The 27112-nt window shown below is 40.8% G+C and overlaps 1 protein-coding gene across 2 annotated transcripts; it reads right to left on the bottom strand.

The window, feature by feature from the left end:
* Positions 1-80: 80 nt before the first annotated feature.
* LOC106568985 (probable ATP-dependent DNA helicase HFM1) lies at positions 81-26856 on the bottom strand. Of its 2 annotated transcripts, none has more exons than XM_014139915.2 (40): positions 26684-26856; positions 25683-25787; positions 25445-25557; positions 24907-25195; positions 24381-24649; positions 24031-24072; positions 23809-23879; positions 23587-23719; positions 23170-23321; positions 22499-22576; positions 16587-16742; positions 16077-16277; positions 15869-15957; positions 15719-15762; positions 15492-15593; positions 13738-13883; positions 13445-13539; positions 11580-11713; positions 11080-11127; positions 10883-10963; positions 10358-10449; positions 10079-10185; positions 9945-9992; positions 9620-9717; positions 9362-9496; positions 8423-8508; positions 8115-8198; positions 7778-7935; positions 7362-7465; positions 6975-7184; positions 6766-6828; positions 5063-5187; positions 4785-4852; positions 4562-4668; positions 2407-2490; positions 1806-2189; positions 1473-1545; positions 846-951; positions 499-635; positions 81-376 (listed from the first exon to the last, which is right to left on the bottom strand). In XM_014139915.2, exons 2-40 carry the CDS (start codon positions 25751-25753, stop codon positions 310-312), a joined length of 4650 nt encoding a protein of 1549 aa, XP_013995390.2. In that variant the 5' UTR covers positions 25754-25787; positions 26684-26856; the 3' UTR covers positions 81-309. The 2 variants fall into 2 exon arrangements, with proteins under 2 accessions (XP_013995390.2, XP_013995391.2); XM_014139916.2 differs by lacking the exon at positions 26684-26856 and adding an exon at positions 26007-26099.
* Positions 26857-27112: the final 256 nt, after the last annotated feature.

Genomic DNA, 27112 nt, shown 5'->3' with positions numbered 1-27112 from the left:
ACACGTTTTTTCAGGTTTGATACTTTTCTAGATATCAATATAAAAATGATAATATTCAGATACTATCCCCTCAGACTTCCTCTGAATAAATATTGTGTTTATTAAATTAAGTACATAGATATATAATACTTTTTTGTAATCCTTTTTAGACCACCTGCTAATGATGATTGAATGATAGCAACATTTTCAAATAGGATCAACAGTAAATCTAACAGTTCATCTCAAACAACAAACAGTAGAAATAAAGTATAACATGCACAGTAACATGAAACGTTGTCATGGAACCCGTCCATCCAACTATAAACACTTCTAAAATAGTCCATCAAATATACCCATGAATGCCTCCACTTCCTTGCTGTTGTCCTCTCCCTGGAGCCTGCAATGATGAGGAATCACGCTATCTATCAATGATATCAAGTTAATGCATAATCTGCTTACAAGATGTATTGATAAAAAATAAAGGAAATTAAGTATTCTTTCTCTATAGTTCCTCCTTACCTTTTGCCAGTCACATTGTCATTGTTTGGGGTAGTCGTCTTTGAGAAGAAATCAAACTGTCCTCCCAGCGGAGCCATGCTTGTATCAGTCTGTTTTGGGAAGGAGGGTGCTTTCACAGAGGGTTCACTGAATGTCCTCTGCAGAGGGAGAATATAACCTTTCAAATGTGTTTGGAAACAAATGGGCTAAAACATTTAAAATCATGTGATTTGTGTATAAAAAACAACGTACTTTCATTCTATATCATAACAAAAGCCTTGGCTTTGTCTGTTGTCAGTATAATTTTGACGTCAGATTCAGCATTGAGATGAAGTCAACTGAGTTGCTAGGGGTAGTTAGTAACTCACTCTGGCCTTGTTGTCAGAGTGGCTCCAGGGAGCAGAAGCCTGGAGGTTATGTGGTCTGACTGAGAGACTAGTAACTGCTATCTGAGGAACAACTGGGGAGGTTGACCTGGGACACACAAATCAAACATGACATTTTATATTGATAATCATTTGGTTTAGGACACATTTATCAAGTATTTACAGATATAGGATCTTAATTTGATCGCCGTGTTGCAGGAGAACTTTGAAATGTAAAACTAGTAGTGTATTTGAGGATTAAAAAGGCTTCTGAAGTTAGTGATTTCCACTTAGAAATTTCAGATTTGATTTCCCCTTATGAAATATGTATCAACTCTCAAAAAAAATGCATTCATTATAATCCACATTTCCTGTTGCTGCAGGATTATTTTCCTGCTGTAGCAGACTGGCTCAAATTAAGATCCTACATCTGTAACACAATAACCAAGTTTCTACTTGCTGACATCTCTATAACCAGAAACTGGTTGGCATACAACCGGGAAATAACATCACTATCACGTCCCATGCTAAATTTAGCCTACTGGCAAATATAATAGATATTTAATTCAGTGTAATGACAGTGGTTTGACATCTTGTGACACAGTGAAGTTTGGTACAAGTTGAACTCACCTGAGTGGGGCACTGGACACAGTGAAGCGGGGTTTGGGTTGTACATAAGTGGATGGTAGTGGTGTTGAGTGACCTGAAAACACGTTTCCATCATTTCATAATTAATTGAAGATCAGATCAAAATTAGCAGTCAAACTGTAATTGATGAACAGAGGGTTGGGGTCAATTCTATTTCAATTCAGTCAGTTCAGGAAGTAAAGTGAAATTTTGATTTAAATTCCAACGTTTCTTAATTATTTTCAATGAGGAAGAATTGGAATGAATGTTTACTTCCTGAATTGACTGAATTTAAATTAAATTGACTCCAACCCTGGATGTTCTGTAGTAGGATACCTTTCAGCCTGTCACGGTCCATCCCCTGAGTTTTAGCTACAGTGGTGCATGATGTCTCACTGGCGTGAACTAAGTTGTCGTCGTCAAAATCATCCCATTCGTTTCCCAGGTCAAAGGTCACGCTGGGGGTGTGTGACGACAAGAGGAAGCCACTGTCATCGGTCAAGTCTATGATGGGACTCGGAGAGTAACTCCTGCTCTGGCTTTGGGGAGTGCTGTAACCGCTAGTCTGGCTTTGGGGGGTATTGTGACTCTGAGGGTAACCCCTACTCTGGTTTTGAAGGGGGAAATGACTTTGGGGGTAACCCATGCTATGGGTTTGGGGGATGCTGTGGCTGAGGGACCCTCTGTTGTAGGCACTGGGTTTCCTCCACATTGAAGTCCCTGAAAACATAGATGTTGATTAATGTTGAGAGATGAGATGTTGTCTGTTGTCTGAGATATAAAATGTATGTCTGTTTGCAGTGTTTGAAGTAAGTGGTCTACTCGAAAATAGTATGTGCAAACAGTATTGAATCTACAAGGGTGTACGACTTGGAATCAAGTCTTGAAAAAATAAAATATACAGTATGACATAGTTTTAGTAACTGAGAAGTCCTACTTTGTGACTCTGTAGGGGTTTGAATAGGTGGGGGTTCCTCTTCTTCCATTGTCTGATATATGTCTTCCAGGAAGTCATTATACTCTGTAGAGAGATATCTTTTCAGTTACTCCTCTCAAGTGTCCATTAACTACCATTACTTTTCCACACTGCTGTATAGAATGTGAATGGAGGTACGAGCCTCTAAAAGGGATGGGAAACTGGCAGCCCGCATGGCCCCTCTTTTGTCGATCAATTTCCCCCCAAAAATGAATAATTCATAGAAATATGTTGAGAGTTAGAATACTAGTGGTGGAAAAAGTACCCAATTGTCATACTTAAGTAAAAGTAAAGATTTCTTTAAAAAAAATTACTCAATTAAAAGTGAAAGTCACCCAGTAAAATACTACTTGTCTAAAAGTATTTGGTTTTAAATATACATGTACTTAAGTATCAAAAGTAAATGTAATTGCAAAAATATACTTAAGTATCAAAAGTAAAAGTATCAATAATTTCAAATTGCTTATATTAAGCAAACCAGATGGCACCATTATCTTGTTTTTTTATTGACGGATAGCCAGGGGCACAATACAACACGCAGACATAAATTACATACAAAGAATTTGTGTTTAGTGAGTCCACCAGATCAGAGGCAGTAGTGATGACCAGGGATGTTCTCTTGATAAGTGCGAGAATTGGACCATTTTCCTGTCCAGCTAAGCATTCATAATGTAATGAGTGAGTACTTTTGGGTGTCAGGGAAAATGTATGTAGTAAAAAGTAGATCATTTTCATTAGGTATGTAGTGAAGAAAAAGTAGTCAAATATAAATAGTAAAGAGTTACAATAGTAGAATACACAAGGTGCAATTTGGTTGTGCATCAGCAGCTTTTCTCTTGTTATGTCAGTCACTGAAAGCAAAAAAAATGTATACTGAACAAAAATATAAACGCAACATATAAATTGTTGGTCGCATCTTTCATGAGCTGAATTAAAAGATCACAGAAATGTTTCTCACATTTTGTGCACACATTCTTTTTACATCCATGTTAGTGAGCATTTCTCCTTTGCCAAGATAATCCATCCACCTGACACTTGTGGCATATCAAGAAGCTGATTAAACAGCATGATCATTACACAGGTGCAACTTGTCCTAGGGACAATAAAAGGCCACTAAAATGTGCAGTTTTGTCACACAACACAATACCACAGATGTCTCAAGTTTTGAGGGAGCGTGCAATTGGCATGCTGACTGCAGGAATGTCCACCAGAGCTGTTGGCAGAGAATTTAATGTTCATTTCTCTACCATAAGCCACCTCCAATGTCGTTTTACAGAATTTGGCAGTACGTCCAACTGGCCTCACAACCGCAGACCACCTGTAACCACGCCAGCCCAGGACTTCTTCACCTGCGGGATCGTATGAGACAAGTCACCCGGACAGCTGATGAAACTGAGGAGTATTTCTGTCTGTAATAAAGTCCTTTGTAGGGAAAAAAACTCATTCTGACTGGCTGGGCCTGGCTCCCCAGTGGGTGGGACTGGCCCCCAAGTGGGTGGGCTTATGCCCTCCCAGACCCACCCATGGCTGTGCCCGTGCTCGTGCCCAATCATGTGAAATCCATAGATTAGGGCCTAATGAATTTATTTAAATTGACTGAGTTCCTTATATGAAGTGTAACTCACCAAAATCGTTGAAATTGTCGCATGTTGTGTTTACATTTTTGTTCAGTATAGATTGGTAAGTTAGAGGAAAGCTATCTAAACTTGTAGTAATCATGGTCAAATTACCCACCGGGGGGCCCCATTGATTTTGCTAGTTACTTTCACTCAGATATCGTATTAAAAACTCTAAATATTTCTCTACGCATATGGCAAAATGTGTAGGATTGCAGGAAATTAACTCTAAAAAAAAAAAAAAAAAGATCTCCAGTCAATTGGGGGGGGGCACTAAAATGTTTTTGCTAGCAAGGTATGGTGAGGGACCACACAACAAAATGTTGCTTGGGGACCCCAAAAGGCTAGGGCCAGCTCTGACTGCATGTGTGGGTATGGATTAGGGTACGCAGACCCACGAGCCACTGCGGCCCCTCATGATGAGTTCCGATTTTTTGTGGCCCCCACCCCCATCAAAGTTGCCCATCTCTGCTCTAGAAGCATTCTGATACTAAACCTACCATGGTCATAGTTCTCAAGATATGCCATCTCTTGGGGCGTGGCAAAGTCCTCAGCTGATTCCACACTCTGTTGTATTGCTGAAGCACCATAATGATTACCTACATAACTTCAAAACATTTTAAGAAAAGATGAGGACAGTGTCAGATACAGTTTGCATTGGTAATCAATTAACTTCAACCTGATGAACTGTATGTTTTGGATGTGGAAAAAGAGTGTATGTACCTGCAAGCAGCAGGCGTATAAGAAAATTGCTGAATGTTCGTAGCCCCAGTCCTACCACTCATTCTCATCTAAAGGAACAAGCAACAAGCAGACAAAACACAAATTCAGTTGACACATAAAAACATTAAAAAAAGCTAAAACAAGTCACGCCTTTGATCTCAATGCACGATTTAAGCCAAAGTATGAATGAGTCTTGTGTGAGTCTCTTAAGTTAGAATTCAGCCCAAAGGGGTCATATTTTAAAGGACTTCTGCAGTTCTTGTCAGTTGTTCTCTCACTTTGAGGCGTTTGACTGGAGTCTCCGTCAGTGTGTCACTCCTGGTCTTCAAGTCTTGGAGGTAGGAAGAGAAACTTGAATGCTGATTCATAGGCCTCTTCAGAACCACCGGCACTCCATTTTGACCTGGGAAACATAATTAGGAAATGAAAATACAGCGCCTTCAGGAAGTTGACCCCTTGACCTTTTCTACATTTTGTTGTGTTACAGCATGAATAAAAAAATGTATTCATTTGACATTTTTTGTCACTGGCCTACACACAATAGCCCGTTATATCAAAGTGGAATGACTGTGTTTTTATAAAAGTTTACTCAATATGTTAATAAGTATTAAACCCCTTTCTTACGGCAAGCCTAAATAAGTTCAGGTGTAAAAATGTGCTTAACAAGTCACATAATAAGTTGCATGGACTCACTCTGTGTGCAGTAAGTGTTTAACATGACTGCCTCATCTCTGTACCCCACACATACAATTATGTGTAAGGTCCTTCAGATGAGCAGTGAATTTAAAACTCAGATTCAACCACAAAGACCAGGAACGTTTTCCAATGCCTCACAAAGAAGGGCACCTATTGGTAGATGGGTAAAAATAAAAAAAGCAGACATTGAATATCCCTTTGAACATGGTGAGTTATTAATTACACTTTGGATGGTGTATCAATACACCCAGTCACTACAAAGATACAGGTGTCCTTCCTAACTCAGTTGCCGGAGAGGAAGGAAACCGCTCAGGGATTTCACCATGAGGCCAATGGTGACTTTAAAACAGTTACAGAGTTTAATGGCTGTGATAAGAGAGAACTGAGGATTGATCAACAACGTTGTAGTTACTCCACAATACTAACCTAATTGACAGAGTGAAAAGAAGTAAGCCTGTACAGAATACAAATATTCCAAAACATGCATCCTGTTTGCAACAAGTCACTAAAGTAATACTGCAAAAAATGTGGCAAAGCAATTAAGTTCTTGTCCTGAATACAAAGTGTTATGTTTGGGGCAAGTCCAATACAACACATTAGGGAGTACCTCTCTCCACCTTTTCAAGCACAGTGGTGGCTGCATCATGTTATGGGTATGCTTGTAATCGTTAAGAACTAAGCACAGGCAAAATCCTAGAGGAAAACTTGGTTCAGTCTGCATTCCACCAGACACTGGGAGATGAATTTACCTTTCAGCAGGACAATAACCTACAACACAAGGCCAAATCTACACTGTAGCTGCTTACCAAGAAGACAGTGAATGTTCCTGAGTGGGCGAGTTGAAAATCTATGGCAATTTGACAGAGCTTGAAGAATTTTGAAAATAATACATGGGTAAATGTTGCACAATCCAGGTTTGGAAAGCTTTTAGAACTCACCCAGAAAGACCCACAGCTGTAATTGCCACCAAATGTGCTTCTACAAAGTATTAACTCAGGGGTGTGAACACTTCTGTATTTAACTTTAAATGAATTTTCAAAAATGTCTAAAAACATATTTTCACTGTCATTATGGGGTAGTGTGTGTATATCGATGAGAGAAAAAAATGAAGGTAATCAATTTTGAATTCAGGCTGTAAAACAACAAAATGTGGAAAAAGTAATGGGGTATGAATACTTTCTGAAGGCACTGTACACTATAATACTTTAATCAAACATTTTAATTATTCTAAGTGTCAATTGAGAAATGGAATGGACAGTTTTTGAGGACAAAAAATTTGACTCACAGCAGTCGTGGCCACACTGATCCTTGTTTTTGCAGAAGTGGTTACATTGCCTTTTGCCTGGAACTGGTTGTGAGGAACCGGAATTTCAGCAGGAAAAAAAAATATATAGCAAATTTTGTTTCAAAACAACAAAAACAGTCCTGTGAGTCTGCAAGTACAACTTAGTAATAGCTCAAAGCATTCTAATGTTTAGTGTAAAATCAGCCTACCCTTTTCTGTGGATGTGGAGTTTCTCTTCTGTGCCGTAGCCTGTGTTTGCTGGCCTGTTGGCTGTATTCTCTGTGTTGCACCCTGTGATCTCTGAGCGTTAGCCTGTGCTATTTGCATCGTGTCACGTTGCTCAGGTGTGAGTGCTTCACCTCCGTACCTCTTTGGTCCAGAGTAGAAGGCACTAAACTTCTGCTGAATGTCCAACCCCACTGCAGAGAGGAAGATCTCAAAGTAGGTAATAGAAGGAGGTGTATATTCTTACTTTTTACAATTCTCACTGAAACAATTTAATTCGACTTAAACTGCCTTTTAGAAGTTTTATGTAGTTTGTACAAATGTATTTTGAACAATAACAAACATAAAATCCTGACAGTTAACTGCCTGACCGTATTCTGAGCTGATTAGATTCACGCTGATCTCCTCTCCTTTGAAGGCTTTTGCCACTTCGATCTTCTTTGACCAGTTTCCCGACTTCAACAGCATCAAGTCTCTGGATGAACACACAATACAGTCGCTCTCCCTTACATATTTCTTTCCCTTGTTCTCCCTCTCTTCTGCTCTCTTTCCTTCACTCTTTTCCTTGTATGAGTGTATGACGGTAACATTTGACTTAAAGCCTGCAGGTACAATGCTTTCTAACTTGTTATAAGCATGTACGACCCTTTAAAATGTTTTATAATACACTTTTAATATGTTCTGTCTCTACCTACAAGCTTTAGGTAAAGTGTGTCTCTATGCATGTGTGTATCAGGTTGTGTCTGTGTGTGACGACATTTCTGGAAATGCCAGTCCTAATCTTTACGTGAGTTTTTGCAGGAAGACCACGTTGTTGTCACAGTCCCCGATGATCATTGTGACATAGTGGTGGTCATGAGTGGTTCTCTTTGACAGTAGCTGTTCGTGGTTTTTCACATTCACGGTCACGACAATCTCTGCGGTGGCGATGTTGTATCTTGGAAGCTAAAACGTGAAAAATAAACACGAAATGAAAGCTTGTTGGGGAGATGTATTCATTGATGTTAAATGATATAAGTATGGAACATATTCTGCTACGTCCTGCTACCAAATATTTCTATAACGATTCATCTTGATGACCATTTCCGTTCAAACTACAATTAAACCAAAGCAAAGCTTTTTACCTGCTCCAAACTAACTTCGTACTTGGGTAGATTGATGACAGCGTCTCTGATTTGGTTTCCAAACGGAGGATGTCTGTTGACAATCTAGAAAACATAAACAGACAACAAATATGTGCTTTTATTGGAGGTGAAAGCACATTGTGACAACTGTCGATGTAAAAAGGTCTTTAAGCAAAACATTTGATCGAAAGCCATGACACTGCATGTTGGTCTCAGGGGAAATGTCAATAAACCATTTGGAGATAGAGACAACAGTGGTGTTTAATGACTTTGTAGTTACAGTCATTCTCAGTTGATGCTATTCTCACCAGCTCCAGTTCCCTGGCGTTGGTCTGCAGTATCTTGTTGAAGGTGGTGAGCCCAGCGTTCACCATGGCCGTCGACAGAGACAACCCTGGATCAGATATCTGTGTTATCTGTGTTGTTACAGCCATATATATATATAAAATTATATTATAAATAAAATCTCAGTATTTAGCATCTCAATCTCAGTGTCATCATATGTCTATGGTTACAGCAATTTTCATGACTTTCATTTGTCTGGGAATAAAATCAGTTGATCAATGGGTTTTTAAAAGGCCTTGGCTGCGGATCCGGCATCTGCATACCGACCATTTGAACTGAGCGAATTCCAGAGCAGATGGCGTTAACAAACTAGCTTAGCCGACCTGTGTATTTTCCTAGTATTGGCGCGCTGTCGAGTATTGGCCACACGAGAGAAAATGCTTACAGTGAAATGCTTACAGTCTTCCAGTAATGTTACACTATGCTATTATGTTGGGTTCTGTTATGTAGAATACTATCTTTATGTGACCTTGCCGACATTGATTTGGCTTTGATCTAGCTTGATTAAACAAGACCCATTCGCCTGAGTAGCCTGTTCTCTGTGCGTAAAGTAGAGAATATATAAATGCGCAGGAGAAAAAAAAAGTCGGATCCGCAGCCACTCCGTTTGTAAAAGGGGTGTCTGACAGTGGAGGCTGGTGAGGGGAGGAAAACTCACAATGTCTGGAGCAGAGCGAAAGGACTGGCATCAAACACGTGGAAACCATGCGTTTGCTGTATTTGATACCATTCCATTATTCCGCGTCCAGCCATTACCACGAGCCCGTCCTCCCCAATTAAGGTGTCACCAACCTCCTGTGGTCTCATAGCAACAGTAGGATAACCTACTACTGTTCTACAAGCATTGACAGTATTTTGCACACACGTTCTGTATTCATTGACAGTATTCTATGTCTCCTTACCTATTTTCTCCAGCTGCTTTGAGACGTAAGGAGAGTCTTCCCACAGCTTGGCCCTGAAGCACTTGGCCAGTATCAGGGAGTTGAGTAGAGCAGAGAATCCTGTCTTGGAGCGCTGGTTTAGGAACTCTGCCAAGCCTAATGTAGTTCAAAACACATAGACACTATCTTACTGAAGAGTGTTTTTCAAGCGAAGGTTGTCTGTCAGATGAGGCTCACTGCTAATCATCTACTGTTAATGTGAAGTGATTGATGACTTACATCTGCTGATTCGGACTCCATTTCTGAAGATTCTCCCAGTGTCCTGTGCAAGTCCAAACTCTTGGATTGGAATGGAGCCAAATTGGGCTTGAATCAAACTGAGGGGGAAGACCGGTAGAGAGACAGAAGGGATGAATCTCAAAGGTCTTTCCTTGATTCCTCATGTGCCTAATTCCTCGTCTCCGCCTCAAAACGCAACGGAGGAAAAGACCCAAGGTTCAAGGAAAGACTTTTGAGATTCACCCAAAGAGAATACATGGCCTTCTCCAGTGTCACCCTCCATTTTCTCATGTTGGTACAATGTAGGGTTCTCTGCTTGACCTACCAGTTCACCTTCATCTCTTTGTTTTTGATCTTTCCCTCCATGGGATACCTGGATAAACAAAAGCCCAGATAGCAGCATTTACACTACCTTCAGGGCATTTTATTTGAATATCATTTATTGAATTCCACTATAACCTGATAGTGATCCTGTTCTTGTCCTTGTTCAACGTGTTCAAGGTTCTCTTCTCGTTCACTCTCAGCTGCACGTCAGTGAACTCTCTGCCCTTCGCCATCAATTCTATCTGTGTGAAGAAGACCCAGCTTCCATTTGAGTGGAATACAGAATCTACTCAATTCATCTATTCAAATTTCCTGTGTAACGAACAACACAAACTCAACAAACACAATACAGAAACTCAATATAAACAGTGTATGTGCATAATGAGAGACGCTACAGTGTTACTGTATACCTACCAGCTCAGGTAAGGTCTCAGTGCCAGTCACCTTGCTGAACTGCTTCATGGTGTCAAACGCAACACAGTACCTTGCCATCAGCCTGCCTGCCTCTGTACGGGATGAACACAGTTACACGTCAAGAAAATAACAGATTTCAATTAACGGCTTTGGGATGCTGGAAAGCACATGCAAGTTTCGGGCAAGTCTATGGGTCAAATGTCCCCGTCCCCTGACGAAATTCGAAATATGCCAACACCTGCGAAATCGTGATTTGTCCAAATAACCAGTGATGAAAAACCCAAGCCCCGGAACGAATGCAGCTCGATCTCACGCATCCTGTTGTATCATGACAGGTCTACGGTGCCATTTAAGTTTACCTAGTCTGTCCACGAGAGATTAAGGAGACATCCATCTGTATCATTGAATAACACCAAACATGTACAGGGTTTGTAAGTTGTTTTACACTTCTGACAATAAACAATGTAACAAAACAGTAAATGGCCATAGTAGCCTCTTGAACCAAAATGGTCAGCCTCTCTCAACCTGTAGCTTTGATGTTAACATCCTCATCCATGGAGATCAGACCAATGGAGGCCAGGGAATTCAAGTTCTTCAGACAGAGCTCTGAAGCAGGATGGGGAGAGAGATTTTTCAGTCACACAAATGCTATCATGATGGAGATATTCTGTCTTTTCAGATAAGAAGTCCATATAACAAAGAAAAAAACAGCAATGCCACACCTTGCAATTTGGCTTCGATTCCACATCGGTCCAAGTCAGTGGAAAAGCCTGCATAAAACGCAAAGGACAGTAAGTTGTTTTCTCCTCATGTACAGTACCAGTCGAGTGTGAAAAGCTGTCATCAAAGCAAAGGGTGGCTACTTTGAAGAATCTCAAATATAAAATATATTTTGATTTGTTTAACACATTTTTTGGTTACTACATGATTGCATATGTGTTATTTCCTAGTGTTGATGTCTTCACTATTATTCTACAACGTAGAAAATAGTAAAAATAAAGAAAAACCCATGAATGAGTAGGTGTGTCCAAACTTTTGTCTGGTACTGTATGTCCTCATGTCTTTTGAGCAACTGTTTGACACCATGTTGTGAGATGTAAGCACAGGCTAATAACGGTAATGTAATAGACTAGCATCCATGCTAATGCTGTACCATGCTGTACATTTGCTGGCTAATACTAATAGAGACCGGGGTCTGTCCAGTGTCTCTCCTTGCACTGACCATAGTGTTTGGGGTTCTTCAGAGCTCGGATGTAGAGGAAGCTGGAGCGGATCCAGTCCAGGGCCATGTTGACGTCTGAGATGGTGTGGAGGACAATCTCAGCGTTCAGGTGCTCCACCAGGTGGGTATGCAGGCTGTGGTCAAACAATAGGACATCATCATCACCATCATCTTCACAAGTATCATATACAGTTGAAGTCGGAAGTTTACACCTTAGCCAAATACATTTAAACTCAGTTTTTCACAATTCCTGACATTTAATCGTAGTAAGAATTCCCTGCCTTAGGTCAGTCAGGATCACCACTTTATTTTAAGAATGTGAAATGTCAGAATAATAGTAGAGAGAATGATTTATTTCAGCTTTAATTTCTTTCAACACATTCCCAGTGGGTCAGAAGTTTTCATACACTCAATTAGTGTTTGGTAGCATTGCCTTTAAATTGTTTCACTTGGGTCAAACGTTTTGGGTAGCCTTCCACAAGCTTCCCAAAATAAGTTGGGTGAATTTTGGCCCATTCCTCCTGAGAGAGCTGGTGTAACTGAGTCAGGTTTGTAGGCCTCCTTGCTCGCACACGCTTTTTCAGTTCTGCCCACAGATGTTATATGGGATTGAGGTCAGGGCTTTGTGATGGCCACTCCAATACCTTGACTTTGTTGTTTTTAAGCCATTTTGCCACAACTTTGGAAGTATGCTTGGGGTCATTGTCCATTTGGAAGACCCATTTGAGACCAAGCTTTAACTTCCTGTCTGATGTCTTGAGATGTTGCTTCAATATATCCACATAATTTTCCCACCTCATGATGCCATCTATTTTGTGAAGTGCACCAGTCCCTCCTGCAGCAAAGCACCCCCACAACATGATGCTGCCACTCCCGTGCTTCGCGGTTGGGATGGTGTTCTTCGGCTTGCAAGCCTCCCCCTTTTTCCTCCAAACATAACGATGGTTATAATGGCCAAACAGTTCTATTTTTGTTTCATCAGACCAGAGGACATTTCTCCAAAAAGTACCATCTTTGTCCCCATGTGCAGTTGCAAACCGTAGTCTGGCTTTTTTATGGCGGTTTTGGAGCAGTGGCTTCTTCCTTGCTGAGCGGCCTTTCAGGTTATGTCATTATAGGACTCGGTTTACTGTGGATATAGATACGTTTGTACCTGTTTCCTCCAGCATCTTCACAAGGTCCTTTGCTGTTGTTCTGGGATTGATTTGCACTTTTCGCACCAAAGTAAGTTCATCTCTAGGAGACAGAACGCGTCTCCTTCCTGAGCGGTATGACGGCTGCGTGGTCCCATGGTGTTTATATTTGCGTACTATTGTTTGTACAGATGAACGTGGTACCTTCAGGCGTTTGGAAATTGGATGAACCAGACTTGTGGAGGTCTTGCCTGATTTCTTTTGATTTTCCCATGATATCAAGCAAAGAGGCACTGAGTTTGAAGGTAGGCCTTGAAATACATCCACAGGTAAACCTCCAATTGACTCAAATGATGTCAATTAGCCTACCAGAAGCATCTAAAGCCATGACATCATTTTCTGGAATTTTCCAAGTTGTTTAAAGGCACCGTCAACTTAGTGTATGTAAACCTCTGACTTACTGGAATTGTGATATAGTAAATTATAAGTGAAATAATATGTCTGTAAACAATTGTTGGAAAAATGAATTGTGTCATTCACAAAGTAGATGTCCTAACCGACTTGCCAAAACTATAGTTTGTTAACAAGAAATTTGTGGAGTGGTTGAAAAACGAGTTTTAATGACTCCAACCTAAGTGTATGTAAACTTCCGACTTCAACTGTAAATTCATGTAACCCAAAATTAAGTCGAATGAGGTTTTGGAGGTCTTGGAAAATGTAATGTCCCCATACCTGCTTTCGATGATTTCCGCTCCATTCGTGAACTGCATGTACTTGTCTTTGGTTTGAGTCTTGGTCATGATCACTGCGGTCGCTGATGTATCAAACTAGAGAGGAGACATCGAAGGCAAAGCTGTAGATAGAGGTTATGCTTTTTGCGAGCAGTACACAAACAGTTCACAAAGCAAAGGAAAAGGTGAATAAGGCTATGGGGCTGTTTTAAGACTGGGCACTCCTACAGTACACTGACGAGCTAAGCATGCTGGGAGTCTGGGACTACTTGAGGGTTTGTCTGTGCTCCATACCTGTGGCCGGCCTGCTCGGCCAATCATCTGCAGCATGTCGGCTTCGCTGTACTCCTCACAGGCGCCCCCGATGTAGTGCATGGTGGACTTGATTACCACCAGGTGGGCTGGCAGGTTCACCCCCATCGCCAGAGTGCTAGTTGTAACTGAGACATTTCCCCAATAACTTCACACAATGTTTCTTTGGTATTTCATATGACATAAACATGTGCCATGACAATGTTAAGGTCAATAATGTTTCTGATCCTGAAGTATGGAGGAAGATTGTCGGTAAAGGATGCACTAAATATAGACTGAGATATTGAAAAGCTTTTCTATATTTAGCCACATCCACAGTATATTTTGACACTAATCTTTATTAAACCCTCTATACTGGCATGACTGTGATGAGTAACACATATGATTGGCCTGTAATGGAGGATAGAATGGTCGTTCCACGAATAGAGTACATTTTAGGTAGTGTAACTTCATACAAAAAAATAACTATTCATTTAATGTCATTTTAACATTCTCTCATGAAGAGCAGATGTTCAACTTCATAAAAAACATGTTTTCCCGTCTCAAGGGGTTAAATAAAATGACTTCAGTAAGTGCCATGAAACTAACTGGATTGACCGTAACATGGTTACAGTTTTCATCTTAAACCAGCCATAATCCCCTTGTGAAGCTTGTTGTGTGTAAAAGCATTTCTAGCCTATCTATCTATGGGACGTGTTATTCTCGACACGCTCAGTTTTCCACCACAAAACACCAGAAAATTGCCAAAAAGAGTAGAACCAGCTTTGACTTATTCCACATTTTCCTGTATTACAGCCTGAATACAAAATGGATTAAATATATGTTTTTTCCTCACCCATCGACACACAATACCCCATAATGAGAAAGTTTTTTTTTAAATGTATGCAAATGTATTGAAAATTACATACATAAATATCTAATTTACATCAGTATTCACAGCACTGAGTCAAAACATGTTAGAATCACCTATAGCAGCGATTAAACCTGTGACTCATTCTGGGTAAGTCTCTAATAAGAGCTTTGCACACATGGATTGTATAATATTTGGCAATAATTGTTTCCCAAATTCTTCAAATTGGTTGTTGATAATTGCTAGACAACCATTTTCAAGTCTTGACATAGATTTTCAAGCAGATTTATGTCAAAACTGTAACTCGGCCACTCAGGAACATTCACGGTCTTCTTGGTAAGTGTCACGTCCTGACCAGCAGAGGGAGTAGTTGTTTAGTATTTGGTCAGGACGTGGCAGAAGTTGTGTGTTGTATTGTATGTCGTTTCTAGTTGTTCTGTTTCTGTGTTAGTCTTGTGACTCCTGATCAGGAACAGCTGGATATCGTTGTTCCTGATTGGGAGTCATATATTAGGTGTGTGTGTTTTTCTCTTTGGGTTGTGGGTTGTTTTATTTTACACTGCTAGATTTATGTACAGCCTGTAAAACTTCACCGTTTCATTCGTGGTTATTGTTTTGTCTGTGTACATCATAATTTAAATAAAAAATGATGTTGAGCACGCAATCCGCTGCGTATTGGTCCACTTTTTCTGACAGTGATTTTGAGATATCTTCAGACGAAGGAGAATATCGTGACAGTAAGCAACTCCACTGTAGATTTGGCCTTGTGTTGTAGGTTATTGTCCTGCTGAAAGGTGAATGAATCTCCCAGTGTCTGGTGAACAGCAATTCAACTCTATAACTGTTTTAGCATGTACTCTATTCATGGAACTACCCAGATACTCACACAGCACAGGCAGGTCTCCCATGTTGAAGGCCTCCTCGATCCGCTTCCTGTCTGACACGTCAACTCCAGCGTGGTGGAAACCAACCCCAAACAACACCAAATCTGGAAAAGAGAAAACACTGGGCTAGTAATTTCACATTTCTAACGCAAAAATAGTTACATTCAAATCAATGAGCAATGTTTGCCTACATGGTACAGAAGAGAAGGAATATAAATTCTCCACCGACCTCTGAGTTTTGAGTCCAGGAGAGAGTTTGCATAATTCACCAACCTGCAAACAGAGGATTCCATCGAATCAATCAGATCAAACTAAACAGCAGGAAATGTGTATTGAATACCTGTACATCTATAAAGAATGAAAAGGGAAGTAGCTCAACCTTTGTTTGTGCTCAATACTCATGATGAACCTGGCATCCTTGGCCAGAACAGTGGCCGACTGCTGGACTCCTTTCCTTGTTGAACAAAACTGTTAAAAAATATATATAATCCTATGTGTGAAATATTAACAATGGCAATACTTACTGAAACGTATAAATAAGGTACTGGTCAAGTCTACATTTCAGAGACCCAAAAAGAGTTCCTCACAACAAGTGTTGGTTTCTGGTCCGAGTAGGTCTGGATGATGTTGGCCATCTTGTAGTTGAGTGACAGGTCGAACTTGAACTCAGTCTGGTTGCTGCTGCAGGGGAAACCCAGCACTACTTTCCTCAGTTTCACAGGTCTGTGACTCTCATCCATCTCCAGACAAGTAGCAGGGTCTCTGTCGTCACACAGCCAGTCTGCTATCTGCCATGCCAAACCATTGAACACAGTAAGGAGAAGTAATTTCTTCAAATAAATGCTCCGTTTAATGATAATCAGTAACTAGCAATGCTATCGAGCTCCCGCCTTCCCCATTTCCTATTCCCTTACTCTTTCTGAAGGAGACAGGACTGCGGACACAATAACAACATAACAAGACACGGAGATGCATGTGTCGGAATGGCAAATGATGAACATAAAGGGAAAGAATGACTATAGTGAAGGAAGTCTCTTTAGAGTATTTGCATATGGCCAAAGTGTGACATCCCCCCTCTTTGACCCTCAGCCACTTACATCCTTGGTATTGGGGATGGTGGCGGAGACAGCCACAAATCTCATGGAGAGGTCCTCCTGAGGGTTCTCTGCTGCACGGTAGGCATGGACCGCCTTCATCCTGCTCACCACCACCTCTAGTGTGGCTCCACGCATTGGGTCCTTCACCACGTGCACCTAGAAACACAGAGCCAAGATAGATTATATTTAGTTGTCAATGTAACACATGTATAACACAATAATAGACAGATATGCTCAGTACAATGACAAATCAAGAAACAATAGATCACCATTTTTTATTTAAAAATGTTCTATAGGACATTGAAGAGGAGACAGTAAAGGTAGGAGAGATTGCGAGTCAAAAGGGCAGTAGGACGTCTGGTTATGCAGGCTGTACATGTGTGCTGGGGTCCGTGGTTTTAACCGCTGGACCACACAAGCCACAATAGAAGGCTTGCAGTTGACATACGATGCCTCCTAGCGGCTATATTGGAAGATTCCGTCAACAGCCGAGTTGCTACCCCAAACTGCATGATAACAGTGCCTAAAACTAGTTTATTCATCACCACGGTCATTTTCTGTGGATTAGTTGGCTGCTCTAACAAGGCAGGAAAGACAACGGGGGAAAAATATGTTTGCAGATTCCCCGCAATCATGAAACACCATTGGTTATGCCAATGAGATAAGATTCAACAACTGTCAGAAATGCGAAAAAAACTTTTTCCCCGTCAATACCTGAATCCAGACAGCTATCAGTACAGGGTCTGCTACGATCATTTCATCACTGGTAAATCAAGTCTGATCAATTTCGAATTTAGTTGAGCTGTTATGCTATCCAGGTGTTAACAACACTAAGTTAGCGAAAAGTAGCTAATTAGTTAGCTTGTAGTCTAGCTATTAGCATGTGTAGAGTGAGTTTCACGTTTTGGGGAAGCCATTTTTTTCACCATAAAAAGGCACCTTTATAACTAAGGATTGCATGCCTCTATCATTGCATTTGCAGACTATTGTAAGTATACTATTCCTAATGTGATGAGTAGATTGGATAGTGATAATTTAGGCTATAAATAAACGCTTAGCACCGGAAAATGTGGCCTTTGATAAACATTTGATGCAATTCTACACTTTATATGACTGGAGACATTAGCAGAATATTATTTGATACGATGGCTTACTCTACTGACAACAGATCAAGAAAAACGACCTTGTCTCGAATGCAACCATGTCATCTAGAATATGACACTAATTTGACAAAAGCTTGATCCCTTCTAGCCATAACCATGAAAAGGGGAGATGCAAATTGTAACATATGATGTCCATATAGCCTGGAGGACAATTATTGACCAAAATAACTCCAGTGGTTATTATATATTCATAAGATAACCTAATGATAATTGGTTGAGAACTTTACTCATAAGAGGGAAAATGTATGGACATTACAGCATAGGACAGAGGCCTCAATGGGATAGGACAACCTGCCGTGTTGACTATTGGCTGTTCCATCCCAACAATAGATTTAATCTTTACGTGACACTAAAACACCTGAATGAATTAAGAGCCCTGGTGGTATAGGCGACCTGAATAAGTACCATTCTAACATCAGGAGTGCTTTTAATTGGTTTATGTACTACTGTAGGTTCACCAGCTGACCTCTTATCAAGACACCCACATCGACTGGATTCCCACTGTGAAGATGAGCAATGCTGCAGCAGCATCAGCGTCTACTACTTGAGGAAACATCCCTCAGTTATACGAGATGGTTGTCATATGCTGTGCTTTGGACAATTTCAATGAATCCGTTGTGCCATTTGAGTAGAGAGCGCCTTCTCATTGTCGTCATGACAAAAGTGCCTCCTTAGACCATATGGATGTATACAATTTATTTATTTATTTATTTATTTCACCTTTATTTAACCAGGTAGGCAAGTTGAGAACAAGTTCTCATTTACAATTGCGACCTGGCCAAGATAAAGCAAAGCAGTTCGACAACATACAAAAACACAGAGTTACACATGGAGTAAAACAACATACAATCAATGATACAGTAGACAAAAATAAGACTATATACAATGTGAGCAAATGATGTGAGATAAGGGAGGTAAAGGCAAAAAAATAAAGTATAGCAAGAAAAACACTGGAATGGTAGATTTGTAGTTTGAAGAAAGTTCAGAGATAAAATATAAATAATATGGTGCAAAATAAATAAAATAAATAAATACAGTAGGGAAGAGGTAGTAGTTTGGGCTAAATTATAGATGGGCTATGTACAGGTGCAGTGATCTGTGAGCTGCTCTGACAGCTGGTGCTTAAAGCTAGTGAGGGAGATAAGTGTTTCCAGTTTCAGAGATTTTTGTAGTTCGTTCCAGTCATTGGCAGCAGAGAACTGGAAGGAGAGACGACCAAAGGAGGAGTTGGCTTTAGGGGTGACCAGAGAGATATACCTGCTGGAGCGCGTGCTACACAGGTGGGTGCTGCTATGGTGACCAGTGAGCGGAGATAAGGGGGGACTTTACCTAGCAGGGTCTTGTAGATGACCTGGAGCCAATGTGTTTGGCGACGATTATGAAGCGAAGGCCAGCCAACGAGAGCGTACAGGTCGCAGTGGTGGGTAGTATATGGGGCTTTGGTGACAAAACGGATGGCACTGTGATAGACTGCATCCAGCTTGTTGAGTAGGGTATTGGAGGCTATTTTGTAAATGACATCGCCGAAGTCGAGGATTGGTAGGATGGTCAGTTTTACGAGGGTATGTTTGGCAGCATGAGTGAAGGATGCTTTGTTGCGAAATAGGAAGCCAATTCGAGATTTCACTTTGGATTGGAGATGATTGATGTGAGTCTGGAAGGAGAGTTTACAGTCTAACCAGACACCTAGGTATTTGTAGTTGTCCACAAATTCTAAGTTAGAACCGTCCAGAGAAGTGATGCTGGACAGGCGGGCAGGTGCAGGCAGCGATCGGTTGAAGAGCATGCATTTAGTTTTACTTGTGTTTAGGAGCAGTTGGAGACCACGGAAGGAGAGTTGAATGGCATTGAAGCTCGTCTGGAGGGTTGTTAACACAGTGTCCAAAGAAGGGCCAGAAGTGTACAGAATGGTGTCGTCTGCGTAGAGGTGGATCAGAGATTCACCAGCAGAATGTCCACCAAAAATGTCACCACCAAAAATGATTCACCACCAAAAATGTCATTTGGAAGGTGTAAAATACTGTTTATGATATTGTAAACATACTGTACTTTAATAATAGGCTGTATTGTTGTATGGGTGAAATGAAAAGCGTTGTTGCCTATGCTTTGACTAGCCCCATTGAATAAAAAATATTTCTTATAGCCCAACTATTTTCTTTCTTTTACAATTTAAACACATTTAGCAGAGACAATGTAATTGCTGTGGTAGCCACTCAGACCTTCTGGGAGAAAAGTATCTGGCATTGAACTTGGTAGTAGTAGTTGTGTGTGTTTGAAGCGAAGGATCCCATTATCTGCTTCCACCGGGATTACAAGGGTTGGATTTGCACAATGGCATGTACAAAATTTAGTGTAACTGATTAGCTTCATACATTGTCTACTGGTATTGTTTTTCAATTGAGAACAAAGAGCTGAACAATATGTAAACAATGTGTGAGTTAAGCTATTCTCTGCTTCAAATGCAAAATGTCAAGGGGTGCATTGCAAATGCCCATAAGGCTAATGCCATCATACTGTAGGCCAGTGGTTCCCAACTCCGGTCCTCGAGTACCCCCAATAGTACAGTTTTGTTGTAGCCCTTGACAAACACACCTATTTCAACTAATCATCAGGCCCTATTGAATTGAATCAGGTATGTTTGTCCAGGACTAAAGCTAAAATATGTGCAATGATGTGTACTACTTCCTTCACAGAACAGCTCAAACTGGCTCTAAGCAGAATAGAAAGAGGAGTGGGAGGCCCCGGTGCACAACTGAGTAAGAGGACAAGTACATTAGAGTGTCTAGTTTGAGAAACAGACGCCTCACAAGTTCTCAACTGGCAGCTTCATTAAATAGTACCCGCAAAATACCAGTCTCAACTTCAGTGAAGAGATGACTCCGGCATGCTGGCCTTCTAGGCAGAGTTGCAAAGAAAAAGCCATATAAAAATAAAACATTAAGATGGGCAAAAGAACACAGACACTGGACAGAGGAACTCTGCCTAGAAGGCCAGCATCCCGGAGTCGCCTCTTCACTCACTGACGTTGAGTGGTGTTTTGCGTGTACTATTTAATGAAGCTGCCAGTTGAGGACTTGTGAGGCGTTTGTTTCTCAAACTAGACACTCTAATGTACTTGTCCTCTTGCTCAGTTGTCCACCGGGGCCTCCCACTCCTCTTTCTATTCTGGTTAGAGCCAGTTTGCGTTGTTCTGTGAAGGGAGTAGTACACAGCGTTGTACCAGATCTTCAGTTTCTTGGCAATTTCTCGCATGGAATAGCCTTCATTTCTCAAAACAAGAATAGACTGACAAGTTTCAGAAGAAAGTTATTTGTTTCTAGCCATTTTGAGCCTGTAATCGAACCCACAAATGCTGATGCTCCAGATACTAAAGTAGTCTGAAGGCCAGTTTTATTCCTTCTTTAATAAAAAATTAGCCGTTTCGAGCTACAATAGTCATTTACAACATTAACAACGTCTACACTGTATTTCTGATCAATTTGATGTTATTTTAATAGACAAAAAGTGTGCTTTTCTTTCAAAAACAAGGACATTTCTAAGTGATCCCAAACGTTTGAACGGTAGTGTATATACTGTATTTTATACCATCTATTGCACCTTGCCTATGCTGCTCGGCCATCGCTCATCCATATACTTACATGTACATATTCTCATTCACCCTTTTAGATTTGTGTGTATTAGGTACTTGTTGGGGAATTGTTAATATCTGCTAACCATGTGTATGTGACAAATAAAATTCGATTTGAATCAGGTGTGTTAGTGCTGGGCTGGAACAGAAGCCTGCACACCCAGCAGGGTTGGCCTGCTCCAGTTGTAATAGGTTTATATATTGTGTGACTTTTAAACTGTATTTTTGTTCACTAAATTTGCGAACATAGGTACACATATAATCCATGGTATACAAGGATGTCCCCTTATTCTCTTGGGAACTCTTCATCTGCAGACAGGGTTTCACAGCTCTCTGTACCTGAGGACGGAAGACATTACAAAATAACAGGCTGCATTATCCTCAAATTAGACAGCACTGAATATTATGTAGATATATCTCTATGTACTTAGTTTTTTTTGCTGGGGACTGGAACTGGAGAATATTTTCAAAATGTCCTCCCACAAAGGTACCTGCCCTATCCAGAGTAGCCTACTCTCCATTCTCTGACAGCAGCGACTGATAGCTAATCATTTCACCCTATTCCATGGCTGTTGGCTTGCTACCTCGCTACAAATACATTTAGAGTTACAACAATAAATACATCACAATACCTAGCTAACTAACTAATATGAAGTTAGCAAACTGGTGAAATTTAATTCACTTAGCTAGCTATACAGTATGTAAAGTTTTCTAACTAGCAAACATTTCATTAGCAGCTCACTAAGTTTCTGGTGCAAGCTAGCTAGTAATACATCGTTTTCGATCATTTTCAAAATATATTTACTTACTTGAATAGGTTCTCCCACTGCCTTCGTTTTCTAGGTCCTTAGACAAACTAAATAATGGGCAATATTCCCAACGTTTCCGGTGGTAGCAAAACGTAGCCAGCCATGTGGACGATTGGAGGACTTCCATCAGACTGACTTTGGTCTTCCAACATGATGCATCTGCAAGCCCTCTATAGATCACAATCTGGGAAAGAATGTTTCACTCTATCCAAGCTGTTTCAGAGTGTTATTTGGTCAAGTACTGTATATGGTTGCAGTCCTACCTGAGGGAATTTTGAACAGAACATCAAATACTAAAATGTATCCACTGACCTCGTCAATAAGGAAAAGCCGGACCAACTGCAGCAGGCAGTTATCCCTCCACTTCCTCGTCATGCTGTCCCATTTTTCCTGGGAGAAACAGAGAAATGTGTCTGTGCTTTATCATGAACTGGTTAATAAAGTGTTAACCTTTTACTGCAGTGGGTTAAATCTGGGTCACACAGAGTGTTTCTTGGTAGCCTTAAACAAATCTACTTTGAAACAAAAGTATACACATCACACACATGGTTATGGGCTTAAACAAACACCTGTACCATGTCAGATATAGAGTTGAAATGTATTCCATTTTGAGTTCCCATCCCAATATTACACATCACAGAAGACTGAAATATAATAAAACCGTTTAACATAGAAACACTGGATTTTCGTCTAGTTTAAAAAAAAAAGTTGACTAATTATGAAATGATGACAAATATTCTGAAGATTCTACCCATAAGGTCACTTGGTAATTTGACAGTAGGCCATGAATTCTCTCGATACAACTGAATTGATCCATCCTCGCATCACTAACAAACCCCTATTGCAACAAGGAAATCACGTCTGCTATGGTCACAGGATCAGCCACCTCATTGCGCTACATATTACACACAAATAAAAATGTCCGCCAGTGACAGGCTATGCGACATACAGTATACTGTACACTGGGATACAGTGTCACTCACAGGTGTGGTCATGATGATATTGGCGTCTTGAATCTCAAAGAAGTCGTCGATCTCTGTGTCTCCGGTCAGCTCCTTGCAGCTCAGGCCCAGAGGCCCGAATTTCTTATTCCAGTCCTCAAAGCGCTGGCTGCATAGAGCTTTGATGGGGGCCACTGAAGACGACAGAAGCATTCACAATCAATCCATCTCATCATACAGTCTTCATTTTATAAAATGTTATCAATTTACATTTTGAACACGTAGAATATATGGGTGTAGTCAGGTCATAAATGACTTACAACATGTAAGCAACAAACCAGATATCAAGACTGCATACGGGCTAACCCATACTGTAGCATGAATCAGCTCTTAATGTCTTAGTGATTTTACCTAGTGCTTTTGAGAAGGATACTAAGTACTGTAATTGGAGGGCCTTACTGTACACAGCTTTGACGTTTCTCCAGGGCTCTGTGGTCTCCATCAGTAGGCGGATGATGGCCAACTCAAAAAGCACAGTCTTACCAGAGCCCGTAGGAGCACAAGCCACAAAGTTCTTACTCGTGTATAGAACCTGCAAAACATACATGGCTCATAAAAATGTCTCAAGGAGACTGTTTTGCTGTTACGGTTCTTAATTGGATGACAATTCGGAATGCTTACGTCATCTAGGGCTTTTGATTGAACGTAGTTGAAGTAAGGGAACTCTTTGAAGACCGATCTAAATTTAGCAGCTGTGTTCATTTGATTAAGGACACCCAACAAACAACCCACAATTGTTCCCTAGATTTCATGTAGTCATCATCAAGCATGCATCAATCAAGTATTCATTAACTTTTCATTCCTTGCGTTATTACTGATGATAAAACAGATGCGAAAGGATACGGATTTCAGAGATTGGTCGGAGTATCCCAGGCCCAGAAGTACCTAATATGAAAACAAATCCATAGACATCTCATTTTACATTCACACCGACAGTGATAACCCAACCCCAGTCAAAATGGCAGATATTGTACACCCCTTAGTGGTATTTTTCTGTCATTACAGCAAAGAGGGCATTGGGTAGCGCTCACCTCGTTTCACCGCATCAAGCTCTAACGAACAGTGACAGGCTGCTGCCATGACCATTACATCTGAGTACATTCTTCAGCTACAATACCTCATCATAGCAATATGTATATGATTTATATATATAAACACAGACATGGTGTTAGGTTCAGTCTGTGCGGTACTACTTTGTATGTGAAGGGGTTGGGGTGTCATGGGGAGAACATGAGCCCTCTTGGTGCCCTTGTCCTGTGTCTTCTGTGGTGGTCCCCGGGCTGTAGGCGGGCCCAGACCGGTGAGGGGCCCGGGGCCTGCTGCCGACTGCTTTGCCAGCCGAGGCTCTGTCGCCATAGAAACCTGGTCGAAGGTTTGCTGCACTCCGGGTCTTGCCTGGTTGAGGCCACTGTTTGAGTTTGCGCTGCTGTTCAACACCTGACCACTGGGAGGTTTGAACAAACTGTAACGACAAAGAGATTATTTAATTTATAGGTAGAGAGATCACAAGTGCTTACAGTGATATCCCACATATCATGATGTAACTAGTACAGCCATGTATTTGATAAAGAAGGTGCCATTTCAGAAGGGCTCTGACAGACGCCATTACATTTCAAAACAATAGTATCTGACGAAGACACATGATGGGGGACACTGACATCTACTATGTATTCTGAACGCACAGTATGCACACTCATTAGTTTCATTTGAACGGCTTACCTTCTCCGTAGAGGTGGGCTTTGGCTGAACTCCAGAGGGAAATGTTTCTGCTCCAGTGCATGACCAGACTCCTGTGGGGTTTTAGTTTGACCTCTTCTAACCTTTGTGGTATCCTGGGATTTATTCATGAAGTCTTCCTGAGCCCAAAGGGCACACCCGCCCTGTGCCTCAGGTTCTTTTCTTCCATCACTGGTATTCTGATTTAATTTGTTATTCTTGGGAGTGAAACCATCACCGTCAACTGCTCTTTTCAAAGGGGGAAGGAATTTGTTGGGCTTCTGAGAGAAACCTGCATTGGAGATGGTCAGAAAGGGATTTGATAGATGACATGATAATGCAATGATTGACAGGAAGGAACATGACTTAAAACAAGACCCAGTTTAAGCCTAGTCTTGAACTAAAAATCCTTTTCAAAATATAATTTTCATTGAAAGTGCATTTTAGTCCAGGACTCGGTTTAGTCCGGGTCCGGGAAACTGGCCCTTACAGTATTGACTGAATTTACTAAAATTATTTAATCACTTCAAATGCCACTTACTGAATGATGAAAGACCCTCTGCCTCTTTCTGGATGTCCTGAGTGGCTGGGATCTGGGAGAGGGACAGAGGGGGTTCCAACTGCCAAGAACTCTGCTCTTGACAAAGTGGCTTTCTGGAGACGGGAGAAGGGCAGGAAAAGGGTTAAGCAAAGCTTAACATGGCTAGGAACTTTACTCTTGCTAAATACAAATCTAGTGGGGCATGACTGTGGGATGCAGGTTGTTTCTTACGACTCACACTTTGTGGACAACTGGCCTCTCAAAGAACAGGTTATCCAGGGACAAAGTGCAGTCTTCTGAGTCCAACATCTCGTTAGGTCATGTAGGCCTATGCAACAGTCATCTGTAGAATTACAAAGTTAGATGTAATCACGGTATACAGTGCATTCGGAAAGTATTCAGAGCAAAGGGTCTGAATATTTATGGGAATAAGGTATTTTAGTTTTTTCTAAAAATCTGTTTTTGCTTTGGCATTATGGGGTATTTAACCCGTTACAGAATAAGGCTGTAACGTAACAAAATGTGGAAAAAGTTAAGGGGTCTGAATACTTTCTGAACGCACTGTATGCAGCAGACACAGACAGGCATTTCAGGGCACCAAGGAGACAGACAATGTTGCCACAACAGGAAAGTCTTTATAGGTACTGCCTAGGTTTGCAGCAACTGGGAGAGATTGTAAGAAAGGTAAAACATGTGTCAGTAGCCTGACTAGACCTCATAAAATATCTTAATTGTAAACATACTGTAAAGCCTAAAAAAAAAAAAGGTGAAAAGGCCTAAGGGGTTGAAACCCCTACACCAGATCAACGCAAGATGACAGTCTCTTGGTCAGGACTAGCAAGGATCGTCACTAGTTACCACAGCCACAAAGTCATAAACCCCGCCTATTTCTCCAATTTATCTTCTTAAAATTAGATGTTAAACCTAACCACATTGCTGACCTTATGCTTAACCCTGACTTTAAATTAAGACCAAGAAGCACATTTTTGTTTTCATGAATTTTTACAATATTTTGACTTTGTGGCTGTGGTAACTAATGGAAACCGCTAGCAAGCTAACGTTAACTAACTAGGCAGGCAAGTTGGCTCACTTTCATGTAGTTAAGCGACTTATTTGACAAAATATAAAAGTGTATTATATGACCATAAGAATGACAGCCTGTTAATTCGTATTATATTTCAAACTGATGGGTGGCGTGTAAATAGATAATTCAAGTAAGTAAAATAATTTTGTGCCTACCTGTTTCGGTGGGAGTACTACTATAGCTAACTAGTCTCGAGCCAAGACGCTGATGATACCCGCTCTTTGCTCGAGGGAGATAGCAAATATTTCTATAACTAAACCAAGATAGACCACAGCCTGTCGTTTCCAACGGGAACTGATTAGTAATTGTGGGCAGAACAAGAAAAGAGGTGGGCAGAACCAAGCACGATCTAGCGAGATCCTATTGGCGCGTTGTAGCTCATCTGCATATTTCCGTTAGTGACGCTTCCTCTGTGAAGTGCGCGTGTGCAATAATTCAACTCGCCTTTGCACCCCTTATAAACAGCGCGATTTTTAAAAACTTAATCCACCTTGTTCATAACATATTCTAGTTTTGGGAACAGAAAACTGTATTGAGATAAAATGTTTCATCGATGAGAAAATGTGCAGAATGTCGGCCAAAAT

The sequence above is a fragment of the Salmo salar genome, chromosome ssa14, assembly GCF_905237065.1.
Source record: "Salmo salar chromosome ssa14, Ssal_v3.1, whole genome shotgun sequence".
Taxonomy (NCBI): Eukaryota; Metazoa; Chordata; class Actinopteri; order Salmoniformes; family Salmonidae; genus Salmo; species Salmo salar.
This window is presented reverse-complemented; position numbering and strand designations above follow the sequence as displayed.